Here is a 27,322-nt window from a genome sequence, read left to right as displayed (position 1 = left end):
GTCATGTAATTGACATTTCTTGCAACAGAAGATGATGATTTACTGAGGAATACAGACTAAGCAAACAAGTTGGATGCACATTTATTTTTACAGTATTAATTATGACTCTTATGCAAATAGTGATTATGAAAGAAATGATAGTAACATATCAAAGTTCTCATAGGCCTAAAACGTTTTTGAAGACTTTGGTTAGACGTCACAGCTATGTCTCCCATTTAGAAGTTTAAAAGATCAGTGATAAGTTAAAGAGACATGAGAAGTTGTAGAGGAAATTGCTGTCAGGGTATCTCTCCAGGTGCAGTGGCTCCTAATTCACAACTCGGAAGCCAGGCTCAGGCCAGATGGCCTGTGTCTAGGCTAGGCGTGTGGTCAAGGTCAGCTCTGGAATACAAGCGTACGCTCTTTCCACCAGGTAGAAGGATTTTTGTTAATTAAGAGTTTGACACAAACATGAGGAAACCTGGATTTTGTCAGAAGTATTCTGTGCAAACGTGCATAAATATTCACTGGATTTTTGCATCTTCTCTCACATTTATACTCAAAAAAAATTACCTCTGAAATATACTGTTTACTTACATGTTAAAAGTTTGCTTGAGGAAAGAAAATCATATCATCAATGCTCCCAAGTAAAATGCTTTTAGGGGAAACTTTTGAATAGTTTATTGCAGACTATTCAGCAAATTGTAATTTCGAATAGAGGACCAAATGGATTTCTGTTTTATTTAAGTTAAAAAAAATCATTCAAAAGCTTGTCTCTCTAGATACGTGTGTCTGTGCCTCGTGTGTGTGTTTTATAGCATCAAAGTTACCGTTCAGTAGATTTCTAAAAGGCTTTTGAGACAGAGACATGAATTTTTACAGATTCTAATTACAAGTTAGAAGTCATCTCACTGTGGGAAATTTCAAATGGAGACAATTAGAGAAAAATTCCAGTGGAAAGAAAAATGCATTATGGAAAAAGCAATAAAAGCACAAAAAATAGGAAAGCAAAATCACTTCTCAGTAGCCTCTATGATTCAACTGTAGATCAATAGTGTGTAGTTAATGCATTGCCGGGAGAGCATTAATTTGCAATTACTGCAGGCGATCTGATCCTCTGTGTTCTGTCCGCGGACACAAATGGCCTTTTGTTGGAAGAGGCTTGGTGGTCATTGTTTTCAATAGGGCGACAGAAGGGCAGAAGGTGAGTGCAGGTCACTTTCAGTTGCAAGTTTCTTACACAACACAGAGTGGGAACCTTTGTGGCGCAGCCACAAAGAGTCACATGATGGAGTGTGGTGAGCCTGAGCCTGGGCACGTCTGTGTAGGGTGGATGTAATGTGCGTGGTATGATGGTGGGTAAAAACGATTCAGGATGAAACTACAAGTGCTCTGAATTAAGCATGAAGTAAGATGGCCCTTTCATAAACCTCTACGTGGGAAGACGGGAGAAACTTCGGTGCAACTAAGCGTGTGTTTTGAGATGCTTTCTTTTGAGCACGCAAGCCAAGAAGACTGGAAGGTTGAGTCAGACGCCCCAGCACACCACACATTCCTGAAAGGAAGTGGACCTCAGCTCTTTAGAGATCATATTCTGATCATAAACGTGCTGCTGGGACCCGAGTGGCCTTGTCCGGAGTCGGCTGCACAGGCAGTGATGTCGACCTTAGAATGGCCAGCAAGACACCAAGGACTGCCCCTCACTGCTGAAGGTTTCAACACAAATGAAAATGCATCAAAGTGCTTAGAGTGGAATCCTAGCTCTGCTTCCCGTTAGCCGTATGACCCAGGTTATCAGATGTGTGAAATATTTATGCCTGTCTTGTCTGTCAAGTGGGGATAATAATGATACCTACTTCATAGGATGGATGTGAGGATTAAACGCCATCACACACAAAGCACTTCAAACAGTAACAGCAGTCAAATACCCCACAGATGTTGGAGATGAGTGATTGCCATCATCCTTGCCCTACTAGTATTTTAATGCACTGACAAAGAACTTTAAAACAAGATGTGCAGCCCTCCCTCTAGCCTAGCTTTTAACTAGCATATATCTTAGGTCAGGTTGATTGAAAACTGAGCCTGAGAAAAGGGTCAAGTGCTAATGTTTTGTCGGAAGGCAAGATGTAAGGTAGCTGAAGTAAAAGAAAATAGAAACGAGACAGAGAAAGATGGGATTTGAATACAAGGTAATGAATTACTGAGCTGGTCACTGCTTCACAAGATGCAGAGAGGCAGACAGTCAGCTGGCCACGTGGATTGTCTCCGGATAGAGTAGATAAAAGACAATCCAGGTCAATCCGTCACGAGGAAGCTGGAAAGAAAATTTATCAGCCATTCCTTTCCCTTCAGCCTTCTCACTCACATTGGCTGAAGTTTATCCTTCAAGAGTGTTAGTTCTCCCAGCCTCCAGGGTGTTATCACCTTGCCAAAGCCTAAGCTTATGTCCTGTTATAAAAATCAAACTAAAAATCTCACATAGAATTAGAATGGGGAAGACTCCAAGAAGTGAAAAACCAGGAAGGTAAAGCAAAAGAATGTCAATAATGCTTAGGAGTTCTGTTTCTTTAATCTTACTGGAAAAATGAGACATACTACCTGTTACAAGAAGCATTAATATTTATACTATTATTATTATCATCACAAATGTCATCAAATTACATAAATGTTTATGAACCCTGCCTAATTGAAAAGTGAGCACATCCAAATAAGTCTGCATCCTTGGCAGAGTCACTCCCAGATTCCTCAAATGTGTCCTATGCATTAAAGTATTAAAATTAGACTATTTTCTTACAAATAAACAGTGATCAGACTTGGTACAAATGCTTATGTCTGATGCGGGTATTTTAATGTTCAGAACTAAATACTATTTAGGAAAAGTTAAATAGATCAAGAGATTGGCTCCGATGGTCTTAATAAGCAACATCTGTTGAGAACTTCAGGCATGAGATTCACGTCACCCGGCAGTGCTGTGCAGTGGTTATAAATAACGCCCATTCATCCTCTGAATAGTTCCTGAGTATTGAGAGGGGAACTGAATGAGAAGATTCACCCAGTCGTGTGAAAGCACGGAGAAGAGCCTCACAGGCAGATGGGGCAAAACCCTGAAGGCAGAAATCAATGCAGGAAAGACAGAATAAAAGGCAGGCCATCTTCTGGCAGGCTCGGAAAAGGGCAGTGTGGCTAGAGCTCAGTGGGCGTGGGGAGGAGAGGTGATCAAGAACCAGAACACGGTGCTTGACCAGGTGTTGTATCAGGTGTTCCCATTTTTTCCAAAGTGACTTAAGCCATTGCTGGCTTTAAGCAATGGGGAAATACAATCTATTTTATATTTTAAAATAATCATTCTAGTTGTTGTGTAGATAATTAATTGGGGGGTGGTGAATAGTGGAAGATGAAAACTATCCCAACAGTCCAAGTGAGAGATGATGATGGATTTGAGTAACAAAAATCAATGGATGCAGAGAGGAATGGAGAGATTCACAGTAATATATGGAGTGCAGCAACACTTGCTGAGAGATGAGAAGTCTGTGAGCAGGAGTAAAAAGGAGTGAGGGATGATTCCTAGGTTTGGGACTATTGGAGAAGTAGTTGTAAGGAGTGGGAAAATTAAGAATGCTGTTCCGGCCATAGGAGACATCCCAGTAGAGCTGTCAGATGGGCAGTTGCGTCTTCCTTTTTCTATCCTACTTTTCAGACATGTACCAAGCCTTCAAATGCATGAAAAATAACCCATAAATATACGTCTCCTCAGCTAGGATGTATGCTCCTTTCCATTTCTTATGAATGCCTGGCAGTGATTAGGGGAATCTGGCACAAAGTAGATACATGGATACATGTTGAATAGTTCAGATGCCAGTTTCAGTTAGTCTTACCATTCTCAGGTATCTGTACCCATCTAGCCGTGTATCTGTCTATATCCTGAAGCTGAGTTTAAGATTGTGAGTATTAGAGGAAAAGACTAAAAGAAATACAACTTGCATCAAATGTATATTTTAAATAACGTAGATAATATAGGAATATTTTAAGTTACTTTATTTAAAGGTATACATTTAAAAATAAAATCTGGAAATTCTAGAAAAGATTTCCTCCCAAAGGAGAAGAAAGGAAAAAACCCTAAATGTATTGGTCTTTAAAAGTGTGCTCATCCATTTTCCTAACTTGTTTTCTTTAAATATTCAGGAAATATTGCTTCTCTGTTGTGTTTAAGGGGTCAGATTTCCCACACATTTAATGTTTTTGTACTCATGAGTCTTTTGAAAACTTTGGAGGCAGACTCTCCTGGCCTGAAACATATATATTCACGGTTACCCACTTCTCTTACTCAGTTTACCACCCCATGAAATCAGAGGAAAGAAACAAAGTGGAAACTGTTTGCTTCTTTTGTATAAGCTGACAGATCTGAACCGAGAGGACCTGAAAACTTCCTAGAATTAAAAATTGGGGCATGCAAATATAAACCTTCATTATCTCCAAATCAATTATGCTGTGTTTGTAAGACAAAGAGGGTAACATGTCTAAGGATCAAAATATCAAACCTGCCTCGCCTCGCTGGCTTAATCCCACGGTGATAGACATGTCAGATATTATCATATTTAGCATATTTCTTCATGTGGAAAATGATAGGATTTCAGTTGTCATGTTTTAAGGGCAGGAGCCATAATCTCATTATCATCTCCCTAAATCAATCACTGCATCCTGGATATTAACTCTGTCCTGATGGTACCAGATGCAGTAACATACATGAGGTGAGAGAGAAGTTCCATGACTCATCATTGGGCCTGAAAACAATGAAGCAAGCTAAAAATCAATCTAATCACTGGTGAATTCGGTAAGGCCAAACACACCATGCACTGCCCATGCCTGGTTTTGCAGAGCTAAATTAAGAATAATGTTGCATATTCATAGGGCCTGCTGTCTCTGAAACACACAAAGTAAATGTGAGTACTCTAAAGAGAGTTAAAAAAAAATAAGCCAGTTCTATTGCATTTTAGAGCATTATGTAATTAGGTAATGTTCCTTATAACAAACAGCTTCAGGATGTAAGCAAGAGTTTAACTTAGAGTGTGACGTTGTATAGACGAGACTGAAATTAAAACACATAAAAGTCACTTACCTGCTTTTACCTTATTTAGATTTTCTTTAATTTATATGCATATTTTAATTCATATTCAATAAATGATTTAAAACTTGCAGTATATTGGTTTGTGGAGAGGGGACGGCAATCAGATTTTCATTTATGTTGTCCAAGCGTGACAGTTGAAATGCAGTCATTTCTTGGTCTCCCCAGTTTTATCTTCTATATTCATCTGTGTTTGATAAGCTAACTGCTCACAACATAGATGTGATCGTTTTAGCCCTGGGGCTCAACGTAGTAACTTATGACTAGAAATTAGTCATCATGGAAAGAAAACTCAGAAGGCATTAATTTCGCATCGAGATACACTTTTAAGAACTTGAACAGTTATTCTCGCCTCCGAATGACACACCAAGAAAGCATTCCTGGTAAATAGCACTTCCTAATTCTTATCTCATCTGGTCCTGACAACAGCTTTTTGAGGAAGGTTTATTCTGACAGATATAAAACACACAGCCTAGTTGCAGGCTGCTGCAGTCAGAAGTTTTATTTGATAATAGAATTTGAAAAGAAACCAGAGGACTGGTTCATAACAGTATCTTTGCATAAAAAAAATTAGTGAATGAGTAGGTAATTTTTGAGTAATAGAGAAAAACTTTTTTGAAGAAATGATGTCTGAAAGTTGCTCTCGTATGATCAAAACTGAGAGTGATCTATTAAACACTCCCGGCTACATCCCCAGCAAGCAGAGAGGGAAGGCCTTTCCTGGGAAGATGCAGTGATTTTACAGGCTGTCTATTGGAGGGCGCATTATTTTAAATGCCAGTATTTACACAAATCTCTTCAGTAGTAAATTCGATTATATACTTCAAACTGTTTAGGATAAGTTGGTGATGTTCTTTAAATGTGAAGGATGAACTTGAAATAATTAATTATTTGAAATAGAAAAATATTGGTCCTGATCCAAGGAGACAACTGGAGTGATGTGGATATGAGTGTGATACAGAAGCAAAAAATTTAAATAAGAGAATCCAGGCACAGAAGAACATAGAGATCTTTCCCTTAGCTTCTCCCGGCTCTGTCTGATCCACTCTTCACCATGGCCAGCATCTACACTACCATACACGAACACTTCAACATATACATACACATGTGTGAAAGTGAATAGTTTAGAACTTTGCGTATATTGGACATAATACACCAAGTTCAATTATTGTTAAATGAGGTCTTTATAGAAAAATGAATCACATATTTATCCAGTTGTTATTAAAAGAGACTGCCAGAAGAGGAAAATCCAATGATAGCTGCTGTCAAGATTCAGGTACGGATGAGCAATAATTCAAACACAGACTCTGTCAAGGTTGGCTGTGACAAACAGTATTCTGTGTCTCAAGAGGAATGCTAAAGAAGTGGAGTTGCTTCTTTGCATCCTGGAGAGACATTGGTAGACCCAAAGAATGGTTAGGGAAGAATGCAAAGAAGTGAATGTTTGATAGTGCAATGAGTGGTACGGACTCTAAATGCAATAGGAGTTGAAATAAAAATATCTTATTGTGGGTGGGTGTGAATTCTGAATTATGATGTATTTGTATAAGTAGAGGGAAAGAAAATGTATTATTGACCGAAAATGAAGTAGAATTACGCTCGTCATTGCATGGTATTACTATAATTTCTTTACCTTACTTCATTCATTCATTTGTTGAACAAATCGTATACCGAGCACAAATCTCTACGTGCTAAATACTAAATGCGCGGTGATGAAGAACAGATGTAGTGCCTGTCTGTCTTTTTACGGTGTCTCTGGAAGTTGGTGAATGAGATCCAAACAGTGATACCTACCAACCATACATGTACTGTACACGCTGAATCAAATACTTACATATCTTTTTATTTGATATACTCCTCACAAGAGTTCAATTGAAGATAGATAGATAGACAGATAGACAGACATATATGTGTATATTAAAATTATATATAATGTAAAACTTATTTGTTTATTTATTTATTTATCCCTGATTTCTCATGAGCGCCAGATGCCTTGTAGTGGCTAAAAGCAAGATTACACAGTAGTTATGAGAAAGGGTCTTAGTAGATTGACCCAGGATTTGAAGCTTTGCTCTGCTTTTTACTAGCTTTATGATCTTAGTCAAGGCCCTTAACTTCTGACCCTCTGTTTACCCATCTGCTAATGGAAGGAAATAGTAACACTTACTTCGTGGTGTTATTGAGAGGTTTAAATGTGGTGTTACACATGAACTTGTAAAGCACAGTGCTTGGAACGCAATAACCGATAAGTGGATTTCAAAGTGCAGTAAGCCTAAAGGAATTTGGGTAAAGTATAAACGACAGTTAGAAAAGAGCAGACTATTAAATATGTAAAGTACATCAAGTTTTTCGACCCTTAAGGGTGGTTTTGTCTGGCTTACAGGATTCGGATTCGGGGCAGTCTTTCCCTCTTTCTGTTCTTCTTGAGTTCTTCTTATGCCAGAATACCCCCAGAGGCCAAGAAGGCCCCTGGAAGCCTAGGGGTATCTGGTTCAGGTCAGGTGTCCCAGATGCCGAGTCCCACCTAAGCAGTAAAGGCCCTGTGACTTCAATCCAGTGTTCATGCTCTGAGGCCTGTGAAAGTACCTAAGGGCCAGGAATGGTAAACCAGTCCAACTGTGACAGAGCATTTTAGAATGTGTTCCACGAGGGTGAGTGAAAATCTCCCTCCAATCTAAACGTGCGGGGTGGTGGGGGGCTCTAATAATTAAGAAACTCATGGATCTAGGTTTGTCCCGGACAGTTTTAATTTATGCTGATTGTCCTGGTGTTGTCGCTAACAGTTTCCCCGTTTACTCTCAAGTGTCATAGTGCGGACGGTAAATTACATGATCACCTTTAAATCCTCCTAAAACCTTCAGCCGAGAACTTCAACTGGTGCTTATAATCTTTCTTCAGGTTAGCTGTCGTATTCACATATCACAAAATGTGTGCCCTTTTTGTGAGAAATAAACAGATAAAACTGGTCCTTGCCCTGGGCCTCCTCTGTGATCATACCCCAGCAAGGCACCTTTGGAGGCTGAAAGCCAGGCATTTTGGTTTTAGGTTCTTGGTCTTCATTAATTAAAAAAAAAAAGAAAGAAAGAAAGAAAGAAACCTAGCATCCAGTTTATTTCTCTAGTTTTCCCACAAAGTCATAAACTTCGTGAGCTCCGTATTTTCCACTTGTATAGTCAAGGAATCCAGAACAAGTCTTTAATGTTCTTTGTCCTTAGATCTTAAATGTTTAAAAAGAACAAATCTTTTTAAAAAGATAAACCTGTTTTGCTTTGCTTCTCCAGTCTTCCATAGGTATACACAGTGCTTTCTGTGTATTAGCTTGAACACTGACGAGCTTTTGTCTGTAACACTTAACCCTGTAAGTAGAGTATTCACCCTTGATCAGCTGAATATTTTCTAACATTTTTGTCCCAGACAAAATTGGCAACTCAGTCAAAGTTGTTGACTCACTGAAAATAGCTACACACTATTCTTGCAAATTTGTGGTTTTATCAAAAATAGGATTAACCATACAATCAACCACTGAATTGTAAGTGCTCCGAGTTGAGGTGGACAGTATTATTTGAAATGCTATTTTCATGTTAGCAGCATGTTCCTCATTGCAGGCAAATAATCCTCTTTTCTTGGAATAGGGGTGTCTGCTTTTAGTGTTGAGGAACCCCATACCTTTATCCACCTTCGGGATCCAGAGGAAATTTCCCATGGGATAATTTGCCCAATAGTCATTTCCTTTCTGGGCATTATGACTTATTCTCCTTCCGTTGTCCAAACCCCATGTGGTATTTTAGTAAATGATACTGTAAGTCAAGTTTTCACAGCTGTGTTAATTCTGTTGCAAAAGAGAGATTGCCTAAAATTATGGATGTCAGTCATCGGACAGCTATTGTTTGGCTATTCCGTTTCATTTTCTTGCCTCTCGTCTATCACGGCGGGCGCTGGGCTTGCACGGTGTTGGCGTGAAACCCTTGCACCCCCCACCCCCCGCTGCAGAGTTACCGCAGAGTAACTGAAAATGACTGTGGTAACTGATGCCGCTCCACGCAGTAGCCCAGGACGGGGAGGATCTTTTTAGTAGAAAAATCCTACTGCTTCTGAAGCAGAAGTGACCGAGCTTCTTGAAACTGCAGTGCAGACCCTGCCCAAAGAATGGGCTACCTCGGACCCCGGTGGGCAGAGGACTCCGGGTCTTGCCGCAGTCTTTTGGTCTTGTGTTTGTGTCTGTGGGGAAGCAGGACCGCCAACAGCGATGTCTTTGAAGAGGCAGCACGGCCGTCCTTGTTCTTCGGTCCCACGTGTTGCGCCTGCCTCGCCCACTTCATCTCCGGCCTTGCATGAAAGGTAGACACAGGTGTTGTGTCTCTGTGTGGTTCTTTTTTATTATTGTTTCTTGGTTCAGGTCATAATTGAGATCTGAATCCAGTCAGAACTGACTTTGTAAAGGGAGGGGACGAGGCTGTCTCACCTGCAGGGTACATCCCTTTGACTGATCAGCCCAGGCCATCTTCGCTCAAGTTGTGTCATCAACAAAGTGCCACAGAAAAGATCTGCCCCACAGGGCCATTCTGAATAATAGTTGAGTGGGTGGCCCAACACTTTTGCTGCCTTTGAGGAAATACTTGGAGAATAGATGGATATATTCTGGTTGGCAAAATGGGCTCTGGATCCCAGTACATTGAAAACACTTTATTCTCTTTAGTCTGTCTTTAACTGAATGTGGCTTAAGAAATTAATCAGATAGAGAATGACCACAGATGGACATTGAAAATTATCCTTTCAAACTCCATAAAATCCCTTCTTGATGGGGAGCAGGGAGCTATTCATATCCTTACCTCCCTCGTCTCCCTTCTGGCCGTGTGTGTGTCCGAGAACACATAATTTAAGAGGCCGGATAAGAGGACAAGTAATGTAATCAACAGCAAAATACATGAACTATATGAGATACAAGTCAAAACAAATTAAATGCCTCCTATACCTTTCCGATTTATCGATGTATAGCAATTAAAGAACAACTTTGGAAAAGATTAATAAGCAGAACTGCTTATCCATCAGGCTTTTCCTGAGCTGAACCTTTGAATACCAGCATCTGTGGGGGCTATTTTTCTGTTGTTCTTTTTTTCCCCCCAATCCAGTTGGTTCTGGTCAGAACATAGAAAACTGAACTCAGAGCCAGGTTCCTTAATAGGATGGCATTGGACAGCTCTTTTCCTGAGTGATCCTGAGCCGTTTGGTAGCAAAGCTGAAATGAGCCCTCTCCTTTGGGGGGAAACAAGATGGTATTTTGCTGAATGCTAGAATTTTATCACTTTGGGGGAAAAAAAAAAAGCTGCTTGAGAGACCTAAGAGTATAAAAGCATTTGGGGTCTCCGAAGGAGTTTAAATCAATGCACTGAGCAGATGAAAGAACCCGCTGTCTCAATTGCCGGGAAACCACTTAGAAACTCTCACTTTGATTTCTTCGCGTAGCCCGTTACATTGCCGCTAAATGCAACATACAGGGACACCGCGACTTTGATGTTGTACAGCTCCGACAAATGGAAACTAATATGATAGAACAACGAAGATTTGTGGGTTTTTTGTGGATATACAAATATCTCCCTGTCTAGCTCCCTGTGTCTGTGTATCTCCAGGGGCTGTCTTTTCACCTATAGCCTTATAAAGATTATAGTTTTGGTGTTTTATTCATGAGCTCTAGTAGACAATGCCATGTTTATATAGTAGCAAGAACTCATAGGGGGATATTGTTATTCTGAATTATTACTTTAATAATAAGTATTGTATACCACTTTCAAAAGTACAGTGTAGTTTTATACATCTGTTTGTCAGTACTGGTCAGAACTCAGTTCAGTAAGGAATTACCAGTTGCATGCCTTCGGGAAATCTGATGTTTTTAATCAGTGCGTGTGGACAGAGGAACTGGAAACTGTATTATTATCCAACAGCAGTAGAGGTCTGTTTTCCAGTAGCAAACCTTCAAGTAGTCTTCCAATTATTAAGATCCTACATTTTTAAAATCTATGGATTTCTGCCATTATGCATTAAATAATAAACTTGAAATCATTTTGCAATAATGTGCTGCTTCTTATGAAGATTATACATATGAGCACATTTCATTATGTAAGACATTAAAATTAAGATTTTGCAATGTACAGAAATAAGATATAAAACCAGAGGTCAAAAGATCTGAATCTGATCATTGGCTCTTCCACCTGCTAACCTTTTGAGTTGGGGCATAGCATGCAATGTTTAGCTTCCATCTCTTCACTTCCTGAACATTTAATAGCACCTTCTCTGTCCCCCTCTCAGAATTTTTGCATGGACTAAGTGAAGATACATGAGACACAGTGACATAGCGGGAGAGCTTCAGACCAGGTGGGGAGACTGGGGCTGACTCCAACTAGCTGTGTGAGCACACGCAGTTCACTGTTTAACCTTTCTGGACGCCTAATCTGTGAGAAAAGGAGACTGGCCTGAAAAATCTCTCTATTCCCTTTTGTCTTTGAAAACAATAAAGCACCATGTAAAATGTTGCAGGTGTTTTATGTTAAAACAGTTTAATCTTTTATGAAAATAGACTAGTGAAGGGCTATCACAGGATCTTTTTTTTTTTTTTTCCTTTTTCTGGGAAATCTTTAAGAATGGATGGATAGTCCTCTTTACTCAGTGTTTCATGGGAATATTCTTGAACTTCTTCCAGCCACATAAGACCCTGCTATTAGTATGATTTAGGATGCGATAAACATTGCAGAAGAATTTCCATTTTTGCTTAAATGTAGTTAATATGTAATATTCTTCTTACTAATGAATTCACAGAAGCTCTGAGACTCCTTTGCACTTCAGTTGTGAACATGCGTTTTACTTGCTTATAGCCTGGGAACACACACTGCTAAGACCTGGAGTGTAGTTTGTCCACCTGTGTGATGAGAAATGAAAAGGAATAATTGCAGTCGTGGGATCACCTGAGTTGTGTCGGAGGCTTCCACATCCCTGTTTGAAAACCTTGGCACGCTTCAAGTTACCACGTGAAGGCTGTGCTGCCCTGTTACACACAACAGAGGCCAGCCCCACAGGGCTCTGCCTCCGTGGGGCTCTTCTTTGCCAGATTTCTACCTGGGATTACTGTTTTTATCCAGTTTTGGATTCTGTTTGCTAGTTTTCTTGTACATGGTCTTTGACATTTCAAGGAATTTGGCTTTTTCTTTACAGGCAAAAACTTTCATTTTGACCTCCACCAGGCACTTTAAATTCTAGATTATCTGATAATGACTCTGAGGTTTAGGTCCCTTCCGGCTGATTGATTTCCAGAGCAGTTCCACTGACGGACGCGCCGTAATTTAATTCTCACTGTAATGACTTAGGTATTGTCATCCACTGGTTTCAGATTGGGAGGTGGGAGAGGAGAACACAAAAAGCTAAAAGACTAGCTTCAGCCATTGAGCGGCTGAAGGACAGAGCTGGGTCTCAGACTTATCTTCTGACAACAAGACCAGAGCTTTTTTGAGATCATTACTTATTACAAATAAAAAAATAAGATCATGGCCTTGTTCTACTGCATTAGACCAAAAATGTATAGTTTTAAAAAATTACATTCTGCCTACTTCATGCTCTAATGGTTTATTCATGTTGTGAAATTTATTTCTGGTGCCAATCTACCTTACTAAGTACTAGCTACTAGTTCATGCACTTAAATACGTTGTGTTTTGCTTTCCTGTGTGCTAAGTATTTAATCTCTGCTTCTAAGTGAAGAAAGGTTCTCATACATAGGCAGCTAAGATGTAGTTTAAACCGAATTCAGCCTACCTTCTGTCTGCATGTTCTTAACCCCTAGGCTGTCATACTTGATATGGCGCAAAAACCACTCGATTAGACTTTAAGAAACAGTTCCTCAAGTCCAAGCTCTTTGCTATCCTCTCTCCTGCCTAAGCAGTAATCTTATTCTGAGTATTGAAAGAAGTAATGTATGTAAAGGAGATTTCTAAAATATAAATCACCATAAATAGATTATTTACTATTAATATGATTAATCTCATTTAATGAGAAATAACGAGAAAGGCACAGCACCCCACAACCCTCTGTCACCTCCTAAGTATTTACACGGTCGCTTTGCACAGACAGGTTCATTTAAATGTGCCCGCACCTAACGTGAAAATTCAGGGCACTGTGTCAGACCCCTGGAGGAGACTGTTCGGCGGCGGCGGGAGCTTTATGGCACACCTCAAATCAGGCTGCACAGGCGGCCGCCACCCACTCAGCCCCTGCACGGGGCTGGTCCTGCTGAGAATCCAGGGGCCCCTGTTTAAAGCAGCTCACTGCAGGGAGAGTCACGCTTATGGAAATAATTAATGGCGGCAATGATCCTTATAATGGCACCTGATGCCCTGCTGTGAAGGAAGATAAACCAGCCTTCACCATAAAGAACTTACAAATTATACTAAGCAAACATGTTAACCGCTAGTAAGAGCCCTAATCAGAGCTGTTAAACCAACAATTAAGAGATGTCATATAAAATACACCCATTTAGGAAGAGCAGCTACATGTTTGGAGTTTTCAAAGGAACCATCTACCTTTGAGATAGAGATAAAGCCCTCAGGGGAGGTTGGGCAAGAACAAGGCACCGTTCGGAGCCAAATCCATTTTCTGAGCATCAAATCCCACGGACAAAGCTCTGCTCTGAGTGGTGTGCTTGAATCCTAAGGTTTATTTTGGGTCTCCTTACTATTTAATCAGAAAATAACTGTAGTGTTTCTTTAAAGGGCCACGAGAATGTTGCTACAATCTAAGAGTAAAAATCAAGAAATTATTTGGAAGAAATTTGCTTTGCAGACAGCATTTTAGGGTAAGCTGAGCTTCATGCCTACCAGTATTTAAATCCTTGCTATTCTACGTGTGGTCCAGCAGCATCAGCATCAACCGGGAGCTTGTCCCAAGTGCAGAATCTCGGACATCACTTCAAACCTACAGAGACAGAATCTGCATTTTAATAAAATCCTCATATATATATATATAATTTTTAAAAGAAATATCAGTGTGAAAGTTTCTGTTATCAGTAATTCTGTCAGAATAATTAATGTGTAATCTTACGGAAAATAAACGTTACATGACTCCCTTTAGGAAGGTGTATAAGCAGTGTGACATTTTTGCCTTACAATGAAACATATCGGAAGTGGTCCCATCTGACACCCGTTCCTGATGGTGGCTTCTCAGCAGGACCAGCCCCGTGCAGGGGCTGAGTGGGTGGCGGCCGCCTGTGCAGCCTGATTTGAGGTGTGCCATAAAGCTCCCGCCGCCGCCGAACAGTCTCCTCCAGGGGTCTGACACAGTGCCCTGAATTTTCACGTTAGGTGCGGGCACATTTAAATGAACCTGTCTGTGCAAAGCGACCGTGTAAATACTTAGGAGGTGACAGAGGGTTGTGGGGTGCTGTGCCTTTCTCGTTATTTCTCATTAAATGAGATTAATCATATTAATAGTAAATAATCTATTTATGGTGATTTATATTTTAGAAATCTCCTTTACATACATTACTTCTTTCAATACTCAGAATAAGATTACTGCTTAGGCAGGAGAGAGGATAGCAAAGAGCTTGGACTTGAGGAACTGTTTCTTAAAGTCTAATCGAGTGGTTTTTGCGCCATATCAAGTATGACAGCGCACCATCCCAGCCACGTTTAGTCGCCATCTGGTGGTCTCTCCTCCCTCTTCAAGTGCTCTGTCCCCTTCACGTGCTCAGTGTAGCTCCCAATTACGTGAAACACTAGCACTGTAGAATAAAGAGCACACAAGAGGAGGGCAGAGAGGCAGTCTTTTTAGCCTTCAGCCCTGTCAGGTTCTTCCATAATTAAAATACACCAAGTCTATTTGTTGATTACTCCAACACCACCTGGCCGAGCCTACTGTATGCAAACGGTGCCATGTTGGTGGATGAAGAGAATTAGTGGCTCTTGTATCTGCTCGTTGGAAAAATTAGGGAGAACTGACATTAAACTTTACCGTTCATACATTGCAGAGTATCTGGAGTCCTTTTAGCTGCAGGTTTTCACAACAGTCATGAACATCCTATAAATTACGTGACATGATGTGATTTTCAAAATCTGATTTCTTACGTTCATATGGTGATCTATTTTAAGACTATAGTAAAAGTGTACCCATTAGCATATGCTACAAAAAAAATAGAATCTCACTGTGAACAAAGAAGATTAAGTAAAGCATCAGTTGACTTTTACAGTAAAAAAAAATTCTGCAGTGGAAATTATGATGATGTTCTTTATAATTTTTCTGAAAAAAGATCAACTCTTAGGAAGTTATAACAGACCTAATTAATGCTCAAATTGTCCTCCTGAGAAACAGATTTTTTTAATGTAATATAAATGGGATTCCTAGAAAATATTCTTGTCTGTGTTTAGTGTTTATTCCATGTTCTTTCCTTCATTGTAGTAACACATAGCCTTTCACAATAGGAAATGAAGGGTTTTTATTTCCATTTCTTGGTTTTGGTTTGTTGTTTTTACTCATATTACACAAGCAAAAAGTAAATAATTTAAAATAGGAGGACATTGACAGTTTTCATCTAGCAGTGTGGGTTTTTCAAAATAACAGTTATATTTGGATAACTGATCATTTAAAATAGATATGTGAGTGTGTGTGGTTCATGGAACTCTTGAAGGAAAAGAGAATCATAGTTACACGAAGAGTTCTTCCTCTGTAAATGTCTGTGCCTTAGCGACCTTAGACTGCAGGGTCATGAATTATGCAATATAATTCACTTTCTAACCATGTGGCCTGCCTGGGGCAAATCATTTAACGTCTCTAAGTCTCACTTCCCTCAACTGTAAAATGGGGCTAACAATGAAATCTACCTCTTAAAGTTATTTTGAGAACTAAATAATATAATGCATTAGAAAGTGTTTAACAGAGTGTGTGGCCCGTAGTAAAAGCTCAGCTCATGTTGGCTGTTACATTGTTCTGTTAATAGCACGCCATCATTCAGCCAATTTGGGCAGAAATTGAACATACAGAAGTCATTCTGCCCTATCCTGAAATGTAACATGGCCACATCCCCCTAAAACCCCCCAATCTCCCCTATAAAAATAAGGTACAAATCCCCCTACGTGTACCCCCAGCCCTCTTCTTTCTCTTACGTGAGCCAGACTTCTCCTAAGAGAAGTCTGTCTTCCTGTCTTCCGATCCTTCCTCCTCATCCATTTCCACTCACTGTAAGATAAGATGGCTTCTGCCCTGATGCAGGGCTCCTTCCCTATAATGCAAATGTTGATCGGTGTCGTTCGATTGCCAAATTTAACGATTACTTTCGTTGCTGACCTTTGTGTAGCCCGTGACATCTTCTGTGATGACACCTTCCATGATGCTGTCTTGGCTCTCTTCCACTTAGTGTCCTTCATGACCTTCCTTAGCCTTCCTTTTCAGTGCTTGTACTCCCAGAGTTCTGCACATGCATCATGAACTCACTACCACTTCTTGCTGACAACGCCTAGATTTTTTTTTTCTCCTGCCATTTCTCTGTCTCTGTCTACTTCCTGTTCCCTATTGTGGAACCCCTTAGTGTGTTTCCAATAAGTTTTCTCAACCAATCTAGCAAAATAGCTAGGTATTGGGTAGTGTGCAAGGCATGGGGGTTCCAATAAAATTTATTCATTAAAGACTCAGCATTTGTGCTCCTGTTTTCAAGTATTTCATCACCTGCCTTCACGTACGACATGGTTTCTCTTTATTGGCTGCCATTGCCAGGCACTGTGATACATGGTAAGAATTTAACATCTAGGAAAATGGGATAGAAGTGAGTTTTGCTTTGCTTAGTTTTGTTAGATGGATGGATGTGGAATATAGATAAGGAGAGGTGTTGAATTCCATACTGTAAATTTTGAATTTGAAGTGATGGTGGGCCATATGGGTGAAGAGGTCCTACTCTCAGTTGTAAATGAGTCTTTGGAGTTTATATGTGGCATCAGAATTGGAGAAGTATCTTTGTAAATAGTCAACTCAGAAGTGTTTCTCTAAATCCACTAAATGCAAGCTCTAACTCAAATCCTAACACAGACTCTTAAGTATATTTTTATTTGAAGGATCCTAGTTTCTCAGATTCAAACTTCTTTAACTCTAGAATTAAATCTCTGTTTTCTAACAAATGGTCACTCGAATTAAAAAAAAAATTCCTGAATTATGCATTCACTCCACATAGACTTATTAAGAGCAGAATAGGTGACAAACTCGGTGCTAGTCGCTGGAGATAATATGCTAACCAAAATAAGTATGGGTTCTTCCCTCCTGACGCGTCAGTATATTTGGGGAGGGGGCTGTCAATGCAATAATCTTGCAAGAGTTAAAAGTCAAAAATATACGAGTTAAAGAGGCCTTAACCTCCTTTGGGCTCCTGGGGGCCCCTTGAAGAAGTGATACTCACCATGAGACTGAAGAAGTCGTCAACGATCTGTAGAAGGGAAGGGCCTTTTAAGCAGCAAGATCTTATGGCAAAGAAAGAATGTGGGAAATCTGAGGAAAAGAGGAAAGACCCGGGCGACTGGAGCATAGTCAATAAAAGGGAGGACAGTAAGAGGTGAGGCTGAAGAGGTGAGCGGTGGTACGTGGTGTTTGAGTTGAATGATGATCAGCACCCCAGCCTCAGAGTGACCATCTCCAGACGTGAGAACCACCTCCATGCAGAACATCCCAATGGAGGGAAAACAAGAGAGTTAAAAATGTCCATTCTTACCTTGTGTTAAGTTTAACTCCTTGGAAATTCAACTGATCAGACCAAAGTTTTAACAGTCATACTGACTATTCCTGACATAAGGTAAACTGTACATATTTGAAGTGTATGATCTGATGTTTTGAAATATGTGTACACCTGAGACCATCACCACATCAAGTTGATGGAAGTATTCATGGTCCCTGGAAGTTCCCTTGTGCCCCTTAGCAGCCCTTCCCGCCCTCCTGCTCCCAGCCCCTCCAGGCAGTGATTGCCGTGCCATCCTTAGAACAGTGCCTGGCACGCACATTTTGTTGACTGCATGGAAACTGAGTCCATTCAGGGAGTTAGCTCTTGGTTTGACGTTTGCTTGGTTGCGCCATCTTTTCTAGGTATGCAGTGCTGTTCAGAATCAGGATTTCACTGTCATCCAAGACTACTGCACTGGCCTCAAAGCCTTGCTTTATCTGAAAAGCATTGAAGAACTGCAAGACTGGGATGGGCAGAGTCCAGCTACCGGGAGTCACCAGAAAGGAAAACCGGTTCCTCTTATTGCTGCACTCGTGGGCAAGGTATGTGGCCATGTCTCCTGGGCTGTCCTGGAGAACTCTGCCTGGGTCATTTTCTGTCTCAAGTCTTGTTTGCCGTCCCTCCCACCGTCTCACAAACGGAGGAGATGCATTGCCGGTTAGATGTGCTTTCTACAGCAGAATCACTCTGAGGGAGGCTTAATTACAACTATACGATACGTCTGCGAGTTACATTTTTATGAACCCATGTAACGCAAGGTCACACAAAAGAAAAAAACTGAAGTTTATAGTGTAAGGTACCTCCCAGCCCTTGCTTGCTGTGGTGACGGCTGGCACTCTTCCCAGTGGGAGGCTGGAGATTCTTTTATTCTTTAATAAGCTCTGGAAATTATAACATTACCTTTCTATTTTCAAGACAATCAAATCACTGGAGCCTTGAATAATAGGATGAAGCTTTTAAAATTTAAATCTAATCCGAATCTTTTGTAACTGCTTCTGCTGTGTGGTTAAACCTGGGCTCAAAAGGTTATGTCCCAACTTTCTCACTAACTGCTATTTTCAGAGAAATATACACTACATTTACATTCTGTATAATACAGTGATTTTTGCAAATCTTTTCTAAAACAACATTCAGCATTTCGCCTTTGTATTTCCTTTGTGTTATTCTAAATAGACAACCATTGTCAGAAGACGCTTCTGGAGTCCTGAATGAGGGGAGGAAAAAATTATAATTCTTAGTCTTTTCAGCTTGTCACTACATCAATAATTAACTTTAAAAAAAGAGAGGCAAGTATAAAAAGATTCTTTAAGGAAGCATTTAATAATTCAAATGAATCTTAACTTGAAACAGGTCACATGAAAAAGAATGGAAAACAAAAACCCTGGGTACTCTGCCTTGGATGGCAGGGTTAGGGACTCAGAAAGAATCAGAGAAACAGCATATAATGACTTACACTTGGTTACTTTTAATGGAAAAATATCACTATTCTTCTGAACAGAAAGCCAAAAAATACGGGCTTCTTGGAGAACGTGTCTGACTCTTAAGTCCAGAAATGAAAAATAAAAGGGAGAAAGAAAGAAAAATCTTACAGTGTGGATTCCAGGAAAATATCATGATGAATGACTCCATGAGTGGCAATCAAACAGCAAGGCTGGGTGACATTAATATTTATAATATTGTAATTAGCAAGACTGTGCTGAACAGCAATATCGGTGTAACTAATCATATTATCATAAACTGAGTCTGCAAGTATCTAGACAGAACGTGTTCTTGCCTTTATCAATGACCATCAACATCGTAAGGGTGTTCATAATTTTAAAAAATTTACAAATAACTGTACACTCAACCAACATAAATACATCAAGTCACTTGTTTCTGACATGATCGTTTTGATAGTTTATCATCATCGGTAAAAGCGTTGTCTCAAATATATGCGGTCACCATGCAAGCTGACGTGTACACACTGCGCTGCACTGTGCCATTTTGTCCTTAAAGGACTTCCACACTCCTTTCAAAACTTACATATTCAGATAAAGGATGGATAATGATGGAGACACTTGTGTCGATGACATAAGTGGAAATTGATTTTCTGATAGTTTGAATCTAGATTCAGACTTTATTTTGGTAAGCTCAGCCTTCATCAAAATCGTAAGGGTAATTTTCTGCATTATCGTTTGTTAAAAAAAAATTTTGCCTGTGTGATTATATTAGTGATTCATTTCTCAACACTAAAGTGAGGAACAAGCAGACGGTCGGGTAATAGACGGTCTATGCTCCGGACTGGATTCTCTGGGGAGGGCTGACATGACTCAAACAATAGGCAACTATCTCCTTTAGGTTAATGTCACTAATAGTGAACCAAAGTACTTTGGATCCAAGGTGCAGATGGCTTCTGAACTGTTCCTTCCTAGCGTTGCTGGTGTGTGTGTGTGTGTGTGTATCTTTGAAACAATTCGCATTATATTCTCATTAGCTAAAGAATAGGTCGCTGCTTCTTACCGTGTTTCCATGCTCTAGGGAAAACAAGAGGAGATTCAGACCCTTTTTAGAAAGACCTGCAAGAAGCAGCTGGCTTTAGACAGGAAAGATTTGTTTGGAAAGTACAATTGTTACTGAATGTAATCTTTTGCTCAGAGGTCAGGCTAAAATAAATTAGAGTAGAAATTTAGAAAAAACCAATTACAGCACAATGTTTGCAGATGGAAGGAAAATGAGACTCGAGCCATGGAAAAAAGGATTTGACCAAATCAGTCATGTTCTCTTAGAAGCTTTGAAGTAATTAGTATATTTAGTATAGTCTCCCTATGCATACCTTGCTTATTGATCGATTAAACTTTCCAAGCAATGTTTCTTCAAGTGGCTTTGAAAGGGCAAGAAGCCAGGCGTTTATAGTTTGCTCTGGTCTCAGGGTGCACGTTGTACAAATCTGTGCCTGCACGTGTGAGCGTGGGCCCCCTAGGAAGAGTAGTCACCAGCCCCGCTCGACACCGCAGAGCTGCTGATCTCGAATTCTTGGTACTTAAAAACCACCTGGCATGCTCATGACAACGCAGGTTCCCAGGCGCCACTCCTGGACATCCTGATTAAGGTGGTCAGAGGGTCCAGGGGTCTGCATTCTTCACATCGTGATTCTGATGGAGGCATATGAGGAGCCGCAGTGCCAAGGGGAATGCAGGAAAGAACAGCACAGAGCACAGCGCAAGCTTCTCGTGATGGAGAAAGCTGGTGAGAAAGAATTCTGAGCTGGAAGAGAAACGACACAGAAAGCGAGTCGGGAGAGGAGATCCAGAGACGCAGCACACGGGGCTCCTGAATGGCCAGCGGTCAAAAATACCCACTGAGCAGCCAGGGGCAGGGAGTCCGTTCAGCAGTTGGGTCAAAGACATGTCAGCAAAAAGAATGATGAGGACAGAGCCAGTTTGCTGCCAAAGACATGACCTTCAGGTCCACGCAGACAGTCAGCAACCAGGAAATCGTGAGGATGAGGAAGCAGGAACTGCTGTGAGAAAGGAACACCTTGTTATTTTATGCTCATTTATCTTAATTCCCACTGCTACCTGGCAAACACCTGGCAACTCAATAAAAGGGAAATAATTGCTGCTGCTCGTGGGACCGTGGTTACCAGCGGAGTTCAGAGTAAGACGGCGCTGCCTTCCGTGAGGCTTCCATACTCACCAGCTAAGCAACCTGGACGTGTTAATTAATCTCTTGAAATTCCAATGAAATAAGGGTTAACCATGATACAAGTCCACACTCTCTCATTAAGAATTCTGAGACCCAAAAAGCACTGAAACCAAATGTTTCACATAACTCATTTGGCAGCAAACCTGGCCTCAGCTGATGCAAGGCTATTTATACTCTTTATTTCTCTTAGAGTGAACGTTTAAATGTTTACTGCCGAGAGGCTAATGTGCTTGATTGTCGGCTGCTACCCCACGTCTTGCTGGAGGCATTAGTACAGTGTAGTATGCAGACCATTGTTCTTTCCTAAAGTCTAAGAGAAAAAAAATTCTGAATTCTGAGATACATTTGGCCCCAAGTGTTTGAGATAAAAAGTTGTGAACAATACATAAATGAGAATATAACTGCAATTAGACCTTTATCCACAAATTTTTCTTTCGTGTTGGAAGCCAAGTGTATGTTTTAGTGACATTAGAAAACAAAATGTTAGTATTTGGCATTTATAGGAGTGGAAATAAGAATTAGGTTGAGATTATTTGCTGGAGAAACATGAAAGAAATTGGATACGTCAATATTAGAGCAGCACATTTTACAATCAGAAAGCATGGGAGAAATCTACTTCCCTTCTCTGTGCTTGGGATGGGAGGCGGATGCCGAAGCATGAGCTGTTGAAGAGGAAACAGCACAGGACAAGACCGTTGGTTGCTTGGGGTCTGCATGCATTTTCACATGCTCTTCCCTACATCTGGAATGTCTTTCCAGTCACTTAAGAGAAATTCTCCAAGAATTCCCTTCTCTTTGAGTTACTCTCTGATCTCTCCACCAGAATTAATTCCTCCTTCTCTTCTTCAACCTGAGTTGCAACAGGTACCACATAGTGTTGGAATTTTTGCATGTCTGTTTCCTCTCCTGGATGGCCATCCTCATCTTTGTATCTCTATTCCTGAACACCCACAGATACTCAGGAAGGACTTCATAAATGATGCTGGAATGAGTAAGTGAATGAATAAATAAAGTCACTGTCAGAACACGGCTAAGCAGTAGAATTCAGTATTAGCAGTCTTCCACTCATGAAGCCACAGCTTTTCTCATTACATCAGAAAGGAAAAAAAAAGTGTAAAAAGAGAAATAACCGCCTTGAACTTAAAGTCCCTTTTGATGCATGAGTCTAGTTTAGTAAAATGAGATGGCAAGAAACCAGAGTGGAAAGAGTGAGGTAGGCGGGTGAGCGTGAGCGCCCTGTGATCCCTCTCGGCTTGGCAAGCTGTACTAGAGCATAAGCTTCTTGGGGGCCCAGGCCACACGGCGTGTGCCGGTGCCTGAACCACGCCCGCCGTGCAGGAGCAGCAGCGTGGGGACTGAGCTGCTGGATGACGTGTGGCTCACTCATTTCTCTAAGGTCCATCTCCATCTTGTCGCTTCCTTTGTGAAGCCACCTGTGAGTCTCCTCCCCTCCCTCTGGGAATACGGAGCCCCTCCTTTCTCCTATAACTGGTCTTGCAGTTACTACCTTGTCTTCTAGTTACACGTCTTCTTGTCCACCCCTGAGCTCATCATGAGCGGCTTGAAAACAGAGATCATGTCTTATTTGTACTTGACTTTTCAAGCACCTAGTGCCATGCTACAAGTGCATAGAATTAAACTTCACAAACTATCTGTGGTGTCCTTATTTAGAAGGAAAAAAAGAAAGCCAATTATAATTAAAACTCCAGCCAGGCCCTTTCAAGAAGAGTAGGCATTTTAGAAGAAAAACAGTATAAACGTGCCAAATTACTTTCAGTGGGTATTAAAATATGATGAAATACGTATCAGTCGTATTAATAAGTGAACATAATGGGTACTCATTGAAAAGCTTGCATTAGGATAAGCACAGAAAAGCTGTCATGGTGCTTGAATAGTGACTCGTAATACAAGGCTTTGTTTTGATGATAGAAACCAAAATCAGTGCATCCATCTGACCAGATGCATTATTCTCATGTTTTTAAAACCAAAAGTAGTGTGACTGCATAAAACTACTGCCGTCTGGTTGTGGTGTTTTGAATGTAGATGTCTGTCTTCTATTTGTCTCTGGCATGCTACCCAACACAGAGGGCAAGTAAGTGTCCACCAGGTGTGTATAAACCATGAGCATGACCATTACAAAAATCCCAACAACAGTCTCAGAAGAGGAGAGTGGGATCCCCTGCCGACCCCCAACTTTAAAAGTTTGATGTCTTCGTGCTACTTATGTTTCTGTGCATTTTATTTTTCCAAATTGAGGTATAATTTACATAAAGAAAAAATGCACAGTTCTTAAATGAACCATTTGATGAGTTTTGACAACTGATACACCCATGACATCCTTACTTCTGTCAAGACACAGAACATTGCCAGCACCTCCAAGATTCCCTTCTGCACTTTTCCAGTCATTCTCTCTCCCTCCTCCCCACCACCAGATTGCATGAGGCTAAATTTTTTTTTATTGTATTAGTTCATTTCATAGGACATAGAAAAAGGCAAAGCACCAGTTCCTGGAAGTTCAGACTTTTCAAAACTACCAAGTTAGAGTCTGCTATGTAGATATTACCAGGATGTATCCACATCTCTAAATGTCATCCGATGGTTAAGTAATATCTTAGGTGGAATGCTGCAATGCTGGGTATCTTTTAAGAATAGGACAGACGCCTGTCTATAAATGGTGATCATTCCTACTTAGAAGCAGAAAAAGTTGGATAAGTTTTGGATAGACCCCTCTCGTAGTTCTGAATGTCTCATCATCTCATGCTGTAGTAAAAGGAACACCGTGTTTGGAATCCAGCAGGTCTGGGTTTGAATCCTGGATCAATCCTGGGCCAGCTACGTAAATCCTACAATCCTCCTTTTCTGAAATGACAAAGTGAGGTATTCATTTCTATTTCACAAATGTTTTGTGAGGGTTGAAAATCACATATGTGAAGTGTATAGCACACAGCAGGTGCTGTTGACAGTTATTGTTATAATTAATCCTTCCATAGTTGGCTAGATTGCTAGGTAGGTAGGTAGGTAGACTGGAGGTAATTAAATATGTGATACACTGGTATCCAAAATATATGAATAATATTAGGATAAACATAAACATTTCAGCAATGCTTTATGAGTTGACTTCTTCTATCTTTTGTGTAGATGTGCTAGTTGATACTTGCACGTTATTTTTATACATCCTCCTGGCCTTCTATTGATATCATGATCTTACTACGTTAGTTTTGCTTGATCTGGTTAAAAGCTAGCATCTTTGTCCTTTGAAGCCCTCCCTTTCACACCCACAAAAAGCTCATAAACAATTCAGAAGTGTTTGTCTTCCATGTAAAATGAAGATCAGTCTGTTAATTTGGGATCTGGGCAGTAAACTGGCATGAGTAGTTCATCACTGGTCCTCAGGTAGGTAGAAGGGAGAGGCTTACTCCTGCTGCTGCCAAATCAGAGTAACAATGTCAGAATGTAACATAAACCATCAGAGGAGAGATGCTGGTAGAAGTCTCTCATGTCACGGAAAGAGGCCGTTTTGCATTGCTTCTAACCAGAACAGTTTGTGCCCCTATAAAACGTCCCAGCTTGTTTCCTCTGCCATCTCGGGGGTAAGAGGGTTCATCGCACAGGGCAATGCTGATCATTTGGTAGCAGTTGCTGGGAGCACTTTGTAGAGGAGAATTCGATCTCAAAGCCAAGCTCACAGAGTTAGGTGAGATCCACTGGCAGTGCCTGCATGGGTACGGACACGGGCAAGATGTTGTAGAACGCGGCTTTCCACTTCCCAGGTGTGGAGCACGGACGGCTTGCCTGGTTTAGGAATTTGGGCGGCCAGCAGCTCTTGAATTTCTACTGTTGTTACCACCTCCTTGCAGTCCCTTATTGTATACCTGAAGTAAACATTTTTCTTCTTTTGCTAGCTTTCCATCATGCTTTTGAGAAGTATGGCTCCCTATTTCTTCTCACTCATAAAATTGATATCTAATTGCCAAGTACAAATGAAATTATTCCCCTTGTCACTGTCATGAAAGTAAGTGGTTAAGTAGAATTCCTCATACTTCATCAAATATACTACTTTAATCAGAATGCACCTCATTAATGTTAACTATGTACTTAGAACTTGTGTAAAAGTGCTTTTCATCTTCAACACAACTTACCACATTCATTCTGATATTACTTTTAAGCCAGGGGGAAAAAATAGGATTCTTCTTGTTCTGGATGGGGACTGAGGATTTATAAAGAAGCCCTTACTATAAGCATGTAAGATAGAATTTGAATTCAAATATTATCCTTGAACTCATCCCCTATCCTCCCGCCTAAGAACTCCGCAAAATCAGTGAACATTTATTGCAAACCAGTTAACTTTGTTCCTGATCCTGATTTTATGGAGTAAAGCAAAATATCTCTCTGTAATTCTGAGCTATGCCCCTGAGACTCTCCCCGAGAAAAAACAGGTACGTGTTATATCTCTGTTTAAGCTCATCTGCCCACTTGAATAAAGGGAGTGCTAGATAAAAGATAGAATTTTCTGGTAATTAGAGGAGTCAAAGGAGTCATTTTGATAATGCAAAGAGTCGACAGAAATTCTAATTATATTCAGCTTTATGCCAATTTATCCCAATTTAACATTTGAGGAAGAAAATCAAATGTCTGCTATTTGAAGTGTAAAAGACAGATCTGCTTAACCCCCGTCCCCCAGCCAAAAACATCAAACAAGACAACCATAGTTTTTTGGTTTTGTTTTTGTGCTTTTTACCTTTCAAATTCTATGGCTTGTAACTGCTATGGAATAGCTCTACCAAAACCTTGAAAGTTTCAATGGATAGGCCAAGATGCCTTCAGTTGCACTGAATAATTGGCAATGTCCCGAGTAACTAAAACCATTGAGAAATCCAGATGAAATAAACTCTCCCCTTTTCCTCCTCTCCTAGAAACCTCGTTGCTTTGTTTCGTTGCCCACATTGATCTAATCAACCAGCTGATTGCCAAATATCCCCTCTGTTTCATGCTATATAGATATTGGAAAGCAATCCTATCAGTGTCCAAAATCCATGCCCTCATTTAGTCCGTGCTTCATGGCCACAGGTGACCCCTAGAAATGTGTTTGAGAAAATGTGCCTACGAGCTGCCCAGAGAACATGACTGATGGTGCATCACGAATCCTTTGACTGGCAGCTTCGGGCTCTGTTGGTGGAGTCACCTCCCCGTAGACTGGAGGCGCCCTGCGGCCTCACCCCCAGCTCCTCACACACCCGACCGGGCTGTGGTGGGCGATTCCCAGCAAACGGCAAACCACGGCAAGACCATGCCGTTTGCACCTTTGTTGCCATATGTTTTGAAAGAATTTTTCTTGTCTCCCTGCTAATCATTTTTATCCCATTTCATCTCAACTGTAGAACCTTCTCTAGACCCTCTGCTGGCAGTAATTCTCTGCACGTGTCCAGGCCAGCCGAGCCATGGAGTGCCTTCCATCACTTCAGAGCTGTCAAGCTGGTTATCTCTTGGAACCTAAATGTTACCAAACGTTGCCTAAATGCCTCTTTACATTTAATGTAGGTCATAAGTGAGACTAATGAAAGTAAACATATGGCACTTGTGGTAAGAAAACAGAATTATTCCAGTACTGCAGCACACAGTCCTCCCTGAGATACAGAACCAGCCCACGAGGTTAGCCTCCTGTGTTCATGCCTTCGGAGTTTGCGGTCAGCGTGCGTGGTGCTCACTGGCGCTTTCTGGTTCTGAAGGAGCAGTAAGCCTCCTTGCCTCTAGGATGTTCCGTGTGACTCGATGACTTGCTTTAGGTGAAGCAGTGAGAGTGGAGTGTG

General features: G+C 40.7%; 1 protein-coding gene across 2 annotated transcripts in view; it reads left to right on the top strand.

Annotated features, from left to right (window-relative positions):
- Window positions 1-27,322, top strand: part of DPYD (dihydropyrimidine dehydrogenase) — a 720,433-nt gene that overhangs the window by 600,086 nt on the left and 93,025 nt on the right. For both annotated transcript variants that reach the window (XM_032487157.1, XM_032487158.1), the window contains exon 20: window positions 18,194-18,373. In XM_032487157.1, coding sequence (XP_032343048.1) covers window positions 18,194-18,373 — 180 coding nt within the window. The remainder of the gene's footprint in view (window positions 1-18,193; window positions 18,374-27,322) is intronic.

The sequence above is a fragment of the Camelus ferus genome, chromosome 9 (assembly GCF_009834535.1).
Source record: "Camelus ferus isolate YT-003-E chromosome 9, BCGSAC_Cfer_1.0, whole genome shotgun sequence".
NCBI lineage: Eukaryota > Metazoa > Chordata > Mammalia > Artiodactyla > Camelidae > Camelus > Camelus ferus.
This window is presented reverse-complemented; position numbering and strand designations above follow the sequence as displayed.